Here is a 17,799-nt window from a genome sequence, read left to right as displayed (position 1 = left end):
CTGATGGTACCTTAGAAAAGTACAAAGCTAGACTGGTTGCCCAAGGATTTTCACAAGTTGAAGGGTTTGATTTTCAAGAGTCATTTGCCCCAACTGCCAGAATGACCACTATTCGCACGGTACTTGCAGTGGCTGCCCACAAGAAGTGGCCAGTGTACCAAATGGATGTTAAGTCAGCGTTCTTAAATGGTGACCTCAAGGAGGAGGTGTACGTGGCTCAGCCACCAGGGTTTGAGGCCCCCCATTCTGAGAACAAAGTGTGTAAACTGAAGAAGGCATTGTATGGGCTGAAACAAGCCCCCAGAGCATGGTACCAACGGATAGATAGGTTCTTTTTAAACCTAAACTTCAAAAGATGTGCCTCAGATGCTAACTTGTATGTTTACAGGGATGGTAAAAAGTCTGTAGTGATTGTCCTATATGTGGACGACCTTCTTATTACAGGTGACTATGAAGATATGATCAACCAAACTCGAAAGGCTTTGAGTTTTGAGTTTGAAATGACAGACTTGGGCTTGCTGCACTATTGTTTGGGGATTGAAGTCTGGCAAGAGCCAGGAAAGATCTTCATCTCTCAGAAGAAGTATGCATGGGAGATCTTGAAGGCATTTGGCATGACCGAGTGCAAGGAGATAGCTACACCTATGGAGGTGAATGTAAAGTTATCCGTTGAGGATACATCAGCACTAGCAGACATTGGGAGGTATAGGAGGTTGGTCGGCAGTCTAATCTACTTGTGTAACACCAGACCAGATATCAGTTTTGCTGTTGGTGTTTTGAGCAGGTTCTCAAACAAACCTCATGAGAGTCATTGGAAAGCTGGGATGCGGGTGCTCAGATACTTGAAGAAAACTCTTGACTATGGTATCACATACAGTTTCGGAACTTCTCTTGTGGGGAACTGTGACTCAGATTGGGCAGGAGACATTGATTCCAGGAAGTCAGTTTCTGGTTATTGTTTCTCTTTGGGTTCAGGAATTTTCTCTTGGATTAGTAAGAAGCAACCAACAGTGGCATTGTCTTCTACCGAAGCAGAGTACAAGGCAGCTTGTTTTGCTGCATGTGAGGCCGTATGGTTGAGAAGGATTCTATGGCATATGGGAGTGCAGGATGAAGAACCAACTGTGCTGAGATGTGACAATCAGAGTTGCATCGCCATTGCCAAAAATCCAGTGTTTCATGCACGCACCAAACATATAGAGATCCAGTATCACTATGTGCGTGATTTGATGGAGGATGGGATAGTGGAATTGGTCTACTGTCCAACAGAGGAGAATGGAGCAGATATCTTCACCAAAGCACTTACGAAGGATCTGCTTCAAGTTCATCTTCAGAGACTCGGCATTGGGCCGAGGAGATAGTTCACCTATGGGTGGACATTGAGGGGGGGTGTTAGATATGATCAATGCCCCACCCTCATTAGGTGCTACCAATGATCCATGGTGCTCAAAGTTGTAAGGCCCCCATTATGAGGAGAAGCCAAATGTGAGCCCGGACATTGGTTGAGTCCTGACTTGTATATCAGATGAGGTCTATGTGACCGGATGGCAAAAAAGGTGACTGTTGTGGGTCTAATCTTTGGGTTAGACGGAGTGGTTAAGCTGGTAGCAACTCGAGGCACATTGCATTGAGTTGCGTGGTAAGGGAGTTAAAAGGGGCCCCTATTGTGGGGTCCGGGGGCCGCGGAAGCGGCCCCTGGCTGGGGGGTCCCAGGGGGGCCAGCGGCCCCCCTGGCGGGGGTCCGGGGGCAGCGCCCCCGGCCCGATGGTAAAGGGAATATTCCCTGGAATATTCCCTGGCCGACTAGTGGAGGCTCATATGGTAGGTCGGTCAGCAGGCCGACCTAACGACCTTCGCGGGCTATAAAAGCTAAACCCCTTCGCAGCCATCTTACACTTATCTTTCACCCAGTCAGAGTTGTTGTTCCAGCTAGCCTTAAGCTCTTCACCTATCTTCTGTCTAGATCGCCATCTAAGCTTCATTCATTGGAAGCGCACGGGTGGACAGAGCCATCTTTGTATCAGTTGTTTGGAGTTAAAGAATTTTACTGATTCTCCTCTTATCTGTTGTGTACTCTCTATCTCTTTCTCAGATTCTGTTCGCTGCGCCGTGTAATATTTTTACACGGTAAACAAGTTTTACTACGAGTGGATTGTAATTGCGTGCGCATTTTGCTATTTGGAGTGTAGCCATTGTTGATAATGCTTTCTCATTTGTGGCAGTTTGTACTAACGATCGCGATCGCAAGATGTCTTACTTCAGAAATATGCGAATGAGAGAGGGAGAGAAAGAGAGAAAAGGAAATAAGACCTTACAATAAGCTCATCCTAGGCTCGTAGGGGCTAGGCCGATCCTCAACAAACCTAAGGGATATGTGGCTAAGGGATCCCATGCATATTTTCAAGAATGTGGGCAGCTTTCTATGGGACCACATCACAGGAAAGAGAGACACTATAGGGGCACAAATGGATTTGAAGGAGGTAGGTAAGATGGAGACGCTTTGGCCGCAATTGAGTACTGATGGTTGCATACAGCTACCTCGTGCTCCTTGGGTTTTGTCCACTAAATAAGAGCGCATTATGAAGCAAGTAGTCAAGTCTATAATTCGCACTCCGATGGGTATGATGCGTTCTCTCAGGTTTGTACTATGAATGGATTATAATTGGCGTGCGCATTTTGCTATTTGGAGTGTAGCCATTGTTCATAATGCTTTCTCATTTGTGGCAGTTTGTACTATCGATCGCGATTGCAAGATGTCTTACTCTAGAAATACGTAGGGCCATTTATAGGTTGTCGACTTTGGTGTAATGGATCTCACAGAAGGAGATTAAGACGTCCTCTATTGAATCCGTGAGGCGAGAAGCAGTGGAGATGGTCTATCTCTTTGAGAAATACCTGCCTACCAGCATGCTCACGATACAAATCCACCTTCTTGTGCATCTTGTAGATGAAGTGGAGATTATTGGACCTGTCCATACGCGATGGATGTTCTTGGAGTGCTTCATGAAAACCCTGAAAGGCTTTGTGTGACAACAAGCTCAGCCAGAAGGTAGCATGGCTATAGGTTGGGTGGTGTCTGAGGTGCTAGTGCATATTTCACAATGGTTACCAATGGTGGATCCAGACAACAAAATGCTATGGTCGCTGGAGGACGATGATAGACTGACTGGAGATGTGGTGGTTGGAAATGGAGTAGAAAAAATAATAGATGCTACAATGGAGGAGAAGGTGAATCGCTTTTGTATATTGCACCATGCCTCTATGGAGACGTGGCTTGGCAAATACCAGATCGCTAGGCAAGAATAAGAGAAAGCGCAATCTGAATTCTAATGTAATACGTGTCATCGACTGATTTGATATCCCTAGGGCATGGAGGAGATGTCGCGGTTCATGTCAATGTGATGGTTGCGTGGAGCTTTGACCGCAGCGTCTCGTGAAGGGGCAGAGGTCTCAATGGAGGAGTGGGAATTCTCGAGGGGATGTAGTCCAAAGGTAATGAGGTGTTTAGGATTTGTCATATATATATTTTATATGTGACATCTAATTTGAGTGTTTCAATATATAGTACAAAATATATAGTGCAACGTGGTCGCGCAGACGGCATTTTCGCGTGGAGCGTATTGACAAAATGTGCTCCACAATGTACTGTGGTATCAAGGTTTGAGCAGGAGAGCCAGCAACGAGCAACGGATCCAAACACGGTTATAGATGAGATAGAGTATTTTAGAAACTTGCAAAGTATTGTAACGGTAGATTACCATAGCTTCTCCATGATATTATTTGATGTGCAGTGGTTCAAAATGGTACTTGAAGGAGCTGGAGCAACAGTTCGACGAGGTCTATCTGGATTTCTCAAAATAGATTCTGAAAAAAATGGACGGATTTGCGCAATACCTTTGTGTTGACGGCCCATTGTGAACAGGTGCATGGACTCATTTTTTTGTTAATTGTATTACGACATGGTACATGTCACAATAGTTAAAACTCTCTTCTACGTGTTTGTGAACATGTAATCTTCTATCCAAACCCCCGACAACCTCGATAGTGGTATATTATACCTTCAGCTCCCCGACGTGCGAGAGTATATGATCAAAGCGATGTTCCGAGCATAGATGAAGACAATATGCAAATAGAGGGGTCGATATTGCAAGGGGTGGAGGCCACCAAAAGCTTGGAGCCGGCATCGGCTAACAATGATGGAAATCCAGGAGTCCAAGAATTCTTTGAGAACGAGGTGGACTCATCCTTTTGTGGTGACATGTCTATTGACCTTCCAGTGTATGCAGAGTTGTGTCAGGAGATTGACATGGGACCATAGGATACTTCATACTTGGAGAATCCACTTACTCAATTCGTTGACTAATCGCTTATAAGGGTACATAAGATATACATTTTAAGTGAGATTATTTTTTTAGGATTTATATTACCATGCTTTGTATGATTTAAATTGATTATGCTAACATTACTTTTTGTCTATGCAGGTGACATTTTCACAATGAGTCGAGGGATGAGCGATGAGGAGTTGCAGGATATCTTCACGTGCATGTCTCTAGACCAGATCGCAAGATTCAATGACATGGCAGACAAGGAGCTGTCTCGGACATCGTAAGGCCGCTCTGCTAGATCTACTTCAGCGGGATCCGATGCTTCAGCTTCGAGCAGACGAGGTCGACGCTCTAGGCTTGGGCCAGAGAGAGGGAGTGCTTCAGGGTCAGGGGGATGCTGCAGAGATACAGAGGCAGTGTGCCCACGATCGGCATGGGATACATGTGTGACTCCTCGATCTAATGGCGATTCCAAGGAGCGTGACTCAGACTCAGGTGGATGTTGTGGAGGCACAGACGCGGTGTCTCTGTCTCGTCGTTCAGCTGGAGTTGCATCACCTCGAGGATTTGTCACACCTAAGGGGACATCTACTCTAGTTACTCGGGCTTTTGCTTGGCCTTCTGTAGGTGGCACCCCTATGGGTGCCACTCAGACAGATATTACCCCGGTCGGTACACCGAATTCATAGGGGTCTTCTAGATATGCCTAGGAGCGTGGACGCAGGTGGGAGAGGACCCATCTTAGGCATACCCTAGAGGGATATGCCTATCTAGTCGATGATAGGTCACGAGCCATCATCATGAATGATGAGGGGAGGAGGGTGATGGCTCGCATGAGAGAGTTGTGCCAACAAGTTTTTCAGCACAACGTCTTAGATCATTGGAAGAACATACCGGAGGGGAGCAAGGACTACATAGTAGCATCCTTGCATGAGGAGTTTCTGGTTTCAGCCTCAGTAGATAGTTTTTCAGCACAACGTCTTAGATCATTGGAAGAACATACCGGAGGGGAGTAAGGACTACATAGTAGCATCCTTGCATGAGGAGTTTCTGGTTTCAGCCTCAATAGAGAGATTTTCTGCAGGCTGGATGATGGACTCCATGCATGCATATATGTCACACAGACGATCGGACGCACGCAAGCACTCAAGAGTGGCACTGCAAAGCGCAAGTGGCTAGACATGGATGATTGGCGCCGATTGAGGGAGAAGGCTACAGATTCTCCAGGACATTGGAGTCAGCAGCGCGAGGCGGCGAGGGCACGGCTAGAGGCCGCAGTGGTCCATCATCTTAGGAGTGGCAGCCATAGGACATATTTGGAGAACTTTATGAGTTTTTTTTTTTGCTTGTTTATTTTTTTGCAATATCCTTTGTACTGACAATCATGTTTCTAACAGTTAGTATTTTTTTTTCTTTGCAGCACTCCATTACAAATTGCGATCCGGTCGGCCTTGAGACTCGATATGTAGAGAGGCACGGTCTCACTGCATTGATCGACCGATTGTATAGACGTGGTGGCCCTATAAGTCACTCATCTTTCTTGTCCCTAGTTACCATATTTAATTAGAACGCATTATTGTATGGTGGACTGATGTGTTATTGTTTCTTTTTCTGTAGAGTCCGTTCGATGCTCCTTTGTGGCGGGACGAGCTTTCGGATGGCGAGGATATGTAGCTCGCCCTTGGATCCTTGAAGCTCACACACCTTTCTTTTTTGGTCGCCTGATCTATATAGACATTTTCTATGTAGTAGTGATATCTTGTCATGATTGTACCAATCGCTTTCATTATGCGATCACGTATTTATTTCATGTATCAGTGTTATGATTTCAATATATTTTGTTTTTTGTACACAAGCATTATACACAATGCAAAAACTATTTTCTATGGCCCAAATAAAGTACACTGTGCTAATTTTTTTTTCCATGTTACTGGCTCTATTAATGTTGCAAATTTACTGCTCGTGTTGTTATTGGTGTCGTTATTATCGTCGCAGAGCATTGATATCAGCGTCGCATTTTGCGTCGGTATCAGCGTCGTTATTGGCGTTGGTATGAGTGTCGCAAATGCGACGCTGATACCGACTCCAATAACGAAGCTAATACCGACGTTGATACCGACTATTCTATGGCGTTGCCAATAACAACGCTTTTTGCGACGACGGAGGAAAATTTTGTTTCTTACATTTTTATCACTTTTAACGTCGGTATAAGGCCTATATCTTTTAGTGCATGAGATCATTGCTACAATTTTCCCTCTCTCTCTATGTTTCATTGAACCAAATGGTCTTGCCATACTAAATGGAAGGCAACCTTGTATGCGAGCATGTGAGTGGGCTTATTGAATTGATGTGTAGTGGAAATGCCATTTGTGAGCTCACAATCATCATCATCATCATTGTTATCATACTATTCTGCCCCCTCTTGATGCTTTTTCTCAAGGATGAGTATGTGAGAGAACCATTGTTTGGAGCCCATTTGCAATTTGGTTGATAACATTGGGCAATAACTAACCTACTGACATGTGGGCTCAATCTTCACAATATCTCAAGATTTGTTGCTTTAGGTAGAGATCCTTGGGGATTGAAGTAGATGTAGGTTATGGCTTCTTGTTTAGATAGATGGGCACAAAAGGGAGAGAAATCAAGGAGTTGCAAGATTTGGCTATGGCTTCTTTCTTGGGTGAAATAATAGTGGGAGAAGAGACTACGGAAGTTGGTCATAGAATCTTAAAAGCTAAAAGCAAGAGCAGATTTGAGAAGAGAATATACGCTTTTGGCTTGTGTCAAGCTGCAACTAAGATGAACATTGCTAGAGAGAGCTAAAGAAAGACCAAGAAATTCTTTCTAACTACTCATGATTTCCACCAAAGAGAGACACACATCTCAAGTGTTTTTGGTGACTGTACGTTCACTAAGAAAGCTTTATGAAAAAATAGTGAGAATAGGTTGTACAAGTTGAAGAAATTTGAAGTGCATTGAGTGAGATGATCTTCAAAATAAGCTACTTTCTTTCCTTCGTAACATGGTTTTCACATAATCTACTACATTTAGGGATGATGTAAGTGCTACTTAATTGCTATTGGAAGTGGTACTAGGTTATTCCAAAACTTGAATCTATGCATATGCTCAGCTGAGAACTTTCTTTCAATCTTGTAGTTACTATTTCCTTAGGGACTCTTCTTTCGAAGTAGCTATTGAGGTTAAAAAATCCCTATGTGGTTTAGTCAGGTTTGAGTTTTCTTGCACAACCTTCTTGTGTAGTGATGGTGTCTCCTCTGCAATCGACTCCTATGGATTGATGTTGCTAGAGTGTGTGAACCTGGTTGTTGAGAGAGTGTTGCAACATTGTTCTGCTTGGTTGAGTTTCTTCTTACGCATTTTTATACATTTGGTGAATCTTATTGTTTTCAGCCCAATTTGACAACACTGTGACGTTTTTTTTAGCCTTTTCTGTGCCCGTTTCCTAGCAACATGCGTTATCTGTTTTGGTTCCTAGAGATTTCACGGTATATCTTTGTGAGTTTTTCATTTCATTTTCATGTTTTTTCTTTATACTTATTTCCATAATCTCTCTTGCCTTGCAAGTGTTTGTATGCTGGCGATTGTTGACACTAATAGTTTGTTGATAGTGTCCCCACTCTAAGTTTGGCTTGTGTGTTGGTTCTTGGTGAGTAGGATGTATTTAATCTTTCTTTCTTCATTGTTGGTAAGTTTTGGTTATGGGCTACTTTTTTTTTGCATTCTGTGATATATTCAACTGAGATTCTCATTGTGCCATTACATCTTTGTGTATTGCAATGGGACATGCATGGCATAACCATCGATAGCTACATGGAACTACTCACCAATGATGAGCAAGACCTCATTCGAGCAACTACCAAGCAACCCGTTAGTGTTGGCATCGACACGAGTGATAGAGATTTCCAATTCTATGTCCAAGTAATTTACAATGCAATGTCTATGTTTACTATTTCATAAGTCATTAGGAATCAACTAGAGTAAGGATATAGTACCACCATATTATGGCATCATAAAGATTACTTAAATGTTTCATTTAAATAAAATTACCTATATATGATATTTTTCTCCACATAGAAGAAAAGTTGATAGGAAAATATTACATATCTAATATTTTTTTCTTAACATAGGGAAAAAAGCCTATATAGTTAAAATTTTCCTACCTAATCTATTAGAAGTGTGCTATGGCCTATTCAAAATTAACTAAACAATCTCTATATAATTTCTTAGTTTAAACATTGCTATACAATTTCTACTTAGAAATTCATATACGTAGGAATGTGGAAATTAGGAAAAAATGAACATTTCCAATTAGAGACAATTTAGAGTAACATAAGAAATTTCCTATATACGAAAACTATTAGATGTAGGGAAATTTCCCTATGCAGACAAACATAGGAAAATTTCCCTATGTAGGAAAATTTGCCTACATATGAAAGAAGAAAAAGGTATTCCCTATCAATTCTCTAGTTAGAAATGAAGGTAAGTAAATAATACGGAAAATGGAACATTTTCCTATGTAGGGAAAATACATGGGAAATTTCTCTATTTAGCGAATTTTGCCCTATGTAGGAAATTACTTATGTGATTTCCTAGTTTCTCTAACTAGGAAATGCTCCATTTTTCCTATTATTTAATTTCCCTACTTATGTGTGTTTTAAACTAGGGAATTGAAAGGGAATCCCTTTTTTCTTTCCTATGTAGGAAATGATTAAAAGTTTCTTGTGTTAATCTCAATGTGAAGGATATGTCCAAGAGAAATGCAAATACTCAATGATGCAATTAAGGACATGCTATCAGAAGGAGTAATAGAACCATCAAAGAGTCCGCGGGGAATAGAACCTCCTCTAGATCCATTTGAGCCATCACTAGGCCCTAAGTGAATCAAGATCATATAGACATGCACTCGGTCATCTCGTGCTCTACCAAGCACTGCCATGATATCCAACACACAAAGTAGTGCCAAAACCTCTATCTTATTTTCCTTCATTTCAAATGTTACATATGGCACACCGGTTTGTCTCTTCACCTTTATGCGCATGACCACTATATGACCACATTGTGAGGGAAATGGAGATTTTTCCAAAGCATGGAGCAATTCGATATCCTCTCTGAAAAGCATTGATTAGCATTGCAACATTAAACCACAACTTCACGAAATAGATTAGGATAGTGAATCCTGCAATCGCAAGGAAACCGAGACGATTATGATGAAGTGAAATGAGAAAACAAAGCACTTGCACATTACCTCAGTTTAGGAGAGTAGAAAAAGAGTATGATCACCTACAAAAGATCTCAAAGTATGCGTCATTCACAAGAGCAAAACAAGTAGACCACATAAACAACCAGAAACAAGGTGTACATTAAATAAAGATCGAAATACCAAAGTAAACCAACATCATGTTTGATGAGTGTATGACATGGCTTTTACCCTCAATAGAGCAAGGACACATCAGCCAGTAGCAAATCAATGTAAGAAAGTTAGGCTTTAGGAATGACACACTCAATGCCGTTTAACATGAACATGCAGATGATTGCAAAGGACAATCACCAATAGTTAGAAGTATAAGTCAATGCAAAGTGTCAAAACACCACGTCAACAAAATGTAGGGCAAGATTGGGTCTTGAAATAACACACACAAAAATATGGACATGATATCATAATAGCAAGAAAGATAGCATTGATAGTACATGGAACTTGCAAGAGCCATGCAGTAGCTAGACGATCACATCAGGTAGGGCAACGAGGTGACTCTGATTTTCAAGTGTGACATGCAAGCCATGAAAGCTGAATTGTTGAATAGAAGTCAACACTTGATTCAAACATAGTCAAAAAAATGTTTGGGACATAGCGATGGACACACAACGTCAACCCAAGCAGAAAACATGGAGATCAATGAAAAAAACAATGTGGAAGACGTGACTAGGAATAGGAATCCACTATGATGTGAGTACAATGGTTAATCACAAGCTAACACACTCTATAAGCTTCCTCTCCCCACACTAAGAATCTACAAGTACTTGAATGGATAATGGACTATGGCCACGCTCTCTCCTTTTATAGAAAAAAGTAATGAATTTTTCTTATCACAAAATAGGTTGGCCAATTATGAAGTAAAGAATACAGAGAGGGAATATAAATAAGGGCATGGGTGCTCGTGAATCTGTGATATGATCACTTCTAACATAAGGATGCACCCAAAACACTCTTTAGAATTCCAACGGGACATTGGTAGTTCAAGATAATTCCATTGTGCTAACAAATCCCCTAGGAACATTTCATAGAATGGGAAAACTAAAGAATGTCAAAAGGCCTTTGAGAAAATGAGGGGATGCATTATTCAATCTTCATTATTTCAATATCTTGATTTTCTTAAACTCTTTCCCCTGAAAATGGATGCTTTAGATCAAAGGGCTAAGGACTATTCTATTACAAAAAAAAGAAGTTCAAGGAGGGCAAGTAATTTGGCACATACGTTGCTAGGGATTAGGCAAGGTTAAAACAAAATCTCGTACAACCAAAACAGAAATGTTGGCCACTATTTGGGCATTTCCTAAGTTACACTTGTATTTACATCGACCTTAAGTGATCGTGGAGACAAATAATCATTTGTTGATTTTTGTTACTCCACAAGCAACATCCTCTAGGAAGAGTGTTGCAATCGGTTCTCCCATTGGAAGAATATGACTTCAAACTACACATTATTAGGGAAGTACAAATGCAACAATTGTGGTAGATGCATTGAATAGGAGTGTACCTGAGATATAAAGGGACCAAATGCATATGACAATGCATGCAAAATTTCCTAAAATATTAGAAAAAATTGCAATGGATCAAATTATAGATCGAACAATGATATAAATAATAGAAAATTTGCAAGAAAAAGCTCATATCCATATCGAATAAAATTCATGATTCAAAACAAAGTGTTACATTATGTCCAAAATGAACAAAAACCAAGGATATACATACCACAACAACTGCAACATGTGTATATAGACTATCATCATAGTCATCCTCTTTTTTTACCATACTAGAGAAAGAAAGTTATTGCAGCTACTAAGATCATGATATTATTGACCCTGCATAAGAAAGACAATCACAACATATCTACATTCATGTAAACAATGCCAAGAACTTAAGAAACCTCTTTATAAGATAGACGCTAGATTAAAATCTATAACAATACAAAGACCATTCCTCTTGGTAGCCTAGGGCTTAATGGGAGCCTTTCTAGAAAGCACAAGTGGGAATAAGTACATAGTAGTTCTTATCGAGTAATTGACCTACTAACCTAAAGCTAAAGCATTCCCTTGAATTGTTTATAGATCAAATAGCCAAATTCTTTATCGAGGAGGTAATCACTAGACACCTATTGCATGTACATATAATTACAATATTACAAATAAAACCAAAGAAATAAGATTTCCATCTATAGAAACATCAACTAATAATGATATCAAGTGTTCAAAAGAAGCTACAAATTGCACAAGCAAGGCAGAATGGAGCATACAATGCAAGGAGAGAATGGAATATCAACTCAAAGATCAAGTAAATGTGCATAGAGTCTCTGATGCATTGATGGATAGGGCAATATACAATCACTAAAAAGAGCTAAGGAAGACTCTTTTTCGTAAAACTTTTTTTCATGCCGTTCTGTTTCATCGAATGTCTATGGTGTAAAGACTTGCAAGGCAATCATCTAGAAAACGCATACCCTTAATTAGAATATTAGCTCATGTTTCTACAAACTTTTTGAACCTCCAAAAGAAAATGATACATTAAAAGAAAACAAACAAACAAACAAACAAACAAACAAAAAGATTTTGGTCACGACTAGTAATTAGTTGAAAATGCTTGACGCAAAATGTCGTCATTACAAATAATTGTTGGCAAACAGTGTCAACAAGAGTTTCCCATTGTTGCACAACATTGCTGTGCACCCTTGTTAAGATTCGTACATAGAACTCTCAAAACGGCTGCGTCAACCTTCCACTTAATGCATTGAAGTCCTCACGATGCGTGGTACGTGCAATCTGCATAACCTGCATGCGAAAGACATCGGCAACAATAAACAATTTAATTAAAGGGATACAAAACGGATTGCGGTCGAATGTCAGCGATGGTGTGAAAAACTGGCGATTTAAAGTGGGACCACAAGAGAATGAAACCTACTCGGGTCTTGGCCGGTGGTGATGGCCGCGCCGCCGAAGTCACAAGTGCCACCGTTGGATTTGGTGGCTTGCCAGTACTTGTTGAAGACGAAGGATGCGTGAGAGGCAGGGGTGTCGGGCAGGAAGCAGGCACCAAAGGGTTGGATCTCCAGACAGTGGTTGGGGTCGGAGGCACACGCGCTTTCCAGGGTGTGCTGGAGGGTCTCAGGGGAGGCGTGGGGGTTTGCGACGCACCAACGGAGACCAGTCGTGGTTGAAGTAGGGGGTGGATTAGAGGAAGGAAAACCTGGAGGAGGAGGAGGGGCTGTAGACGTGCTAGTAGCTGGAGCAGGGGAAGGTAGCTGAGGACTAGTCGGGGGAGGTAGAGGAGCCATAGCGGGAGACGCAGTAAGAGCAGGAGAAGAGAGAGGACTAGTGGGAGACGGTACAGGAGTGCCAGTAGCAGGAGGAGGTGTAGAGCTAATAGTTGGAGGAATATTGGTGGGAGCTGGTGCAGGTGTTGTAGGAGCCAGAGGGGGAGAGCTTACACCAGAAGGCGGAGTACTGATCGGAGGTGCAGTAGCCGGAGGGGGCGAGATAACACTTGGAGGAAGAGTGGTCGGAGCTGCAGGTGCTACGATACTAGGAGGAGGACTGGTCGGAGATGCTACGATACTCGGACGAGGAATGGTCGGAGGTGCAGCTGGTGCAGTAGCCGGAGGGGGGGAGAGGATACTGGGAGGAGAGGTGGTCGGAGCTACGATACTGGGAGGAGAACTGGTCGGTGGTGCAGGTGCTCCTGTGCTAGGAGGAGAGCCGGTCGGCGATGCAGGCGCTGCGCCAGTGGCCGAAGGCGGAGTGGTCGAAGGTAGAGGTGCTGCGCTAACCGGAGAACCGTTGATTCTGAGGTCCAGCGGGTACTTGGGGGTGCCGTCCGAGTAGAGCAGACCCCAATGGCGCTCTGGCTCTGGGCCGGGCTTCTGGTTCTCGTCGAAGAGTGCGAAGATGAAGGTCGGAATGGGCACACCCGGCCTCAGGGGCGTGCCCGAGGCCGCGGCCTTGGAAATCAGATTCTGGTTGTAGAGGAGACCGTTGGCCAGGTTCGCTTGAAGGCCCCCCTGTGTAGGCCAGCCCGCCTCACTGATGGCCAGGCGGATGTTGTTCTGGAAGCCCAGCCTGCCCATGGCCGCCACGAAGGCGTCCAGCTGGGCGTCCAGCAGGCTGTAGTAGGAGATCGCGCCGTCCTGCACGCCCGGGGTGGGCCCATCACCTAGCGCATAGGCCAGGGGGATGACCTGGCTGCTCTGGGCCCATGTCGGGTAGGAAAGGACGTTGACGAAGAAGTAGGAGCCCGTGGAGGCCAGGAACTGCAGCAGGGGCTGCATGACGGAGTCCGCGATGTCGGGCCTGAACCTCGCCTGAGAGGGCACGCTATAGGAATTCTCCAGCACGTCCGCCGGCGACGCCGTGGTCACCATGATGCCCGTGATATTGAGGCTGGCCAGCGCGGCCTGGACGTTCTGCATGGCCGGCACCAGGCTGGCCCACCGGCCCGATTGGATGCTCATGTCCGACAGGTACTCGTTGCCCACTGCTACGAAGCTGATCTGCGTTGCCGGGTAGTAATTCAGCACGTGGCCCTGCACCCACGAGAGTGCGGCCGCCTGGCTGGAGGCCAGGTGGTCCACTTCGTCGTTTGTGGCGGACACGGCTACTTGTATCCCTGTGTTGGCGAGGGCTGACAGGACAGCAGGGTCGCTGTCGAAGATCCTCACCATCCCCACACCCATGCTTTTCATCAGCGCCACGGCCTGGTCCGGTGGGGTCAGGCTACTCCCGAGGCGGCCGTAGTTCACCCCGATCAAACTGACGCTAGCGGGCTCCGCGTGACCTGCCAGGGCACAACAATACAACGCAACGTCAGCATGAATTCAGCCTTTATCAAACAACGCAACCGAAAGGAGATAAATATGTGACTTCTTTTAACGAATTATCAGTGCATTTACCTGCAATAGACGCCGCTACAATCACTAGGATCAACGCACTCAACGAAGTCCTGCGTGTGCCTAGCGTCGCCATGATTACAACGCACAAGTCGTAGCACCATCTAACGTTTCTCCCTTTACAACATTCTAATTTGAAGACATTTCTTTCTTATGTCGGTCGGATTCCCTTTTCTTTTTCTAAATGGTGAAGCTATTTATTTATAGTCAACTTTGTGTCTTCGCCCACTCCAAAGAATAACTTCTATGTTTTTTAATGTTGTAAAGAATAATTTTGTGTGTAACAAATTGTGGTGTCAAGAGAGAACCAGCCGTAGAGAATCCAAGGAAGGTAAGCACAAATGGTGATGGGGATGGACATGGATTGCTCTATGCACCAATGAAGAGATTGATGGAATGGATATGGCTAACATTGAGAAGCTGATGCCTACTGAGCTCAAGTCATTTTTCTCAGACCGGAGAATGGCTCACATACAAGATCCGACGAAGGCAATCAAAGCTTTGGTCGCCCTCTCCATGCAATGACTTACGCAAAGTTATAGAGACTTCAATAGAGGGCGAAGTATTTTTCTTTTTCGTGGGTTGAATCCTTACCATTCGTGGGTTGAATCCTTACCATTGGGGATGATTTTGGGAGGTGGTTTCTATCCACTTACTCTACTCACGCAACTATACATCATTTTTGCTTCATTGGTGGAGGTTATTTTTGTGCCTTGGTGGGCTTTAAACAAGAGTGTGCCTAGATATTGGGCTCAACAATTGGATACCGCGAAAACTATGTCTATGTTATATTATGGACGCAAAATTCTATTGTATTGATGGCCCTTTCATGCATAGAAAAAGCGCATCCTAACAATAATAAAAAGGTTTTGTAGCAATTGACCTTTTGTACATAGGGTATGATTGAGAGCTTACTATAATGTGAGCACACAAGCTCGAAAACCTTATTAATATTATTCAATATAACATTTTACTATATTTTTAAATTAGTATGATAATCATCCTTACTTATGAAATAGATTAAAACTATGTAAGATTTGTAAGTTTTGAGTTGATTAAAATATATTGAGTAGCATGAAAATTTATTGAACTGTTTGTAAATACAAAATTAGAGAACTAAGATTTTTTTTAAAGGCCTGTTCCTGCCGCTCGTGAGATGATACGCGAATCCTTCCACTCGTGCCCTCTTCCATGTCTCCCACATCACCTTAGAGAGTCCATAACCTCCTCCTTGAGTCTCCTCTAATTTTGTTGGTCCAACCACTTAGGCTTTGGTGTGCCTTGCATGCATTTGATTGTCTTTGTGAGATGTAGGCACACATAAATTCCATCATCAATCAAGTGGAGAATCAGTCAACTGATGTCGGTAATAACCGAAAACTCTTCGTGCAAGGATGCTATCATATTGCTGATCTCTAGTACATTCTTCCAATGGTTGAGTACATTGTGCCTAAAACTTGTTACCACAACTCCATCATGCATGCAAGCACCCTCCTCCCCTCATCATTCTGTGCACATCACTAGTTTTCTCATCGGCTAAGGACATGTACACTAGTGGGGTGCATCTAACGTGCACCTCTCCTCCACTTGTGACTACGCTTATGGAGATAACGAGGATATCCATGTATATCTAGCGCACCTACAAGGGCGGAACCTCTCGATGTAGATGATTGAGCGAAACGTGGTATCATGAAAGTGGATGTGCCTATAGGTGTAACAAATCTAGGAGGTGATAAGTTTCCACTTGATTGATAGCAAGAGGACACTATATCCATGTATTTGTAGCATGCACCCAAGCCGCCCTCTCTAGAATCGACACGAAAACGAGGAGTAGAAATCAACCATGGGGTCACAATCTCTATATCTCAACAACATCCCTTCGAACCACCCTTAGAACAAGGAAGAGAAGAAATCTGTAGCTCCTTGAGGCACCCATCACAGCCACCACCTCCATTGGTCAAGCGAGGTGTCCCTAAGCTCCTCTATGGTGGCAAGCCTAGAACTCAACTCTGCCTACTAGAGTACATATAAGAGCGTGCCAAGGCAAAATGCACAAAATGCCCAAACACTGATTGAGATAACTGGTGGTCTGCTATGTCCCTAAAACATGCCATCTGATCGAGAGACATATGTGTGAAAATCTCTTATCACCCCTCACTTGTGTACAATCGGCTCATACTCTTATTTGGACCACCTATAGTGACCAACGTAGCTAAAAATCGATGTTAGCACATTCAAGGGTGAAAGTAAAGCACGATAACATATATTTGTAAAGAAGTACATAAGTTAAAAAACATAGAATAAAGTATTAACATAAGGGAATAGTCAATGAATTTGATAACAAGCATATGTAAATATGACCGATCCTATGACTTCTTGGCAAGTTCTTGGTATAGCTTAGCATACACCAAAGGGTTTATGCATAGGTCCTCATCATAGAAGGAGACTCTACCTCACTATCAAAGAATTATTGTACTTCTATCTCTTCCCCCCTTAATTGCTCATGTTTGTCTCACTCACACACTAGACACCCTCCTCATCCTCCACCCCCCATAATAGCGACTCATCTACCTGCATAGTCTCTATATCTATGCTAAGAACATTGATTTTATCATTTACTCAAGCTGTTCAAGGTGTTGCAAGCACAACATGCCACCAAGGAGGAGCTTTTGAACATTTCCTACATAGGAAAACATGTGGAATGTAGGAAATTCTATAATATTTCCTACATACATCCAAATGCATTCCTACATATAACTAGGGAATCAAATTCCACACATCTCATGGTAGGAACTCTTTAGTATGCCTGCATGAATTCCCTACATACAACTAGGAATTTTCATTCCCCACATTTTACATTAGGAAATTATAGAAAAACAAGCAAATAAAATGTACTATCTTGATATGGCCATCTATAATTCCCTAGGATAAAATGTGGGGAATGGAATCCCCTAGTTGTGTGGCTATATTCCATACTATGCATGGGAAATGGTTGCCATATAAATTAGGCTTTAAACTAAGTAGTCACTTAATCCTATGCTATTTACATGGATCTCTTTTATTTATTTCATGTGCACTAGGTACAACATTACTTCCCATACTTTTTAATGATGTTTTGAAAGTTCTCTTTCTTACTCCTCTAAACATTATTTTGGTGGTGCTCTAAGCCTTCTGAAGGTAAATTTTATTGATCAATGATTTAACATTTACCACCATTTGACCTACTATGATACCTATAGGAACCAATTCTAGTTAACCATATGTGTAACTTTTCCACACCTTTTTTATGCATTCGTATT

At 42.7% G+C, this 17,799-nt stretch overlaps 1 protein-coding gene across 1 annotated transcript; it reads right to left on the bottom strand.

Annotated features, from left to right (window-relative positions):
- Positions 1-12,208: 12,208 nt before the first annotated feature.
- On the bottom strand, positions 12,209-14,576 carry LOC148015038 (glucan endo-1,3-beta-glucosidase, basic vacuolar isoform-like). The gene is made up of 3 exons (XM_087665162.1): positions 14,504-14,576; positions 12,520-14,388; positions 12,209-12,389 (listed from the first exon to the last, which is right to left on the bottom strand). The coding sequence occupies exons 1-3, from the start codon at positions 14,574-14,576 to the stop codon at positions 12,358-12,360; spliced, it is 1,974 nt and encodes a 657-aa protein (XP_087521288.1). The 3' UTR covers positions 12,209-12,357.
- Between the last annotated feature and the right edge of the window lie 3,223 nt (positions 14,577-17,799).

This window comes from Lygodium microphyllum, chromosome 24 (genome assembly GCF_053477565.2).
Source record: "Lygodium microphyllum isolate KBCC chromosome 24, Lygodium_microphyllum_v1.1.10, whole genome shotgun sequence".
NCBI classification, from domain to species: Eukaryota; Viridiplantae; Streptophyta; class Polypodiopsida; order Schizaeales; family Lygodiaceae; genus Lygodium; species Lygodium microphyllum.
This window is presented reverse-complemented; position numbering and strand designations above follow the sequence as displayed.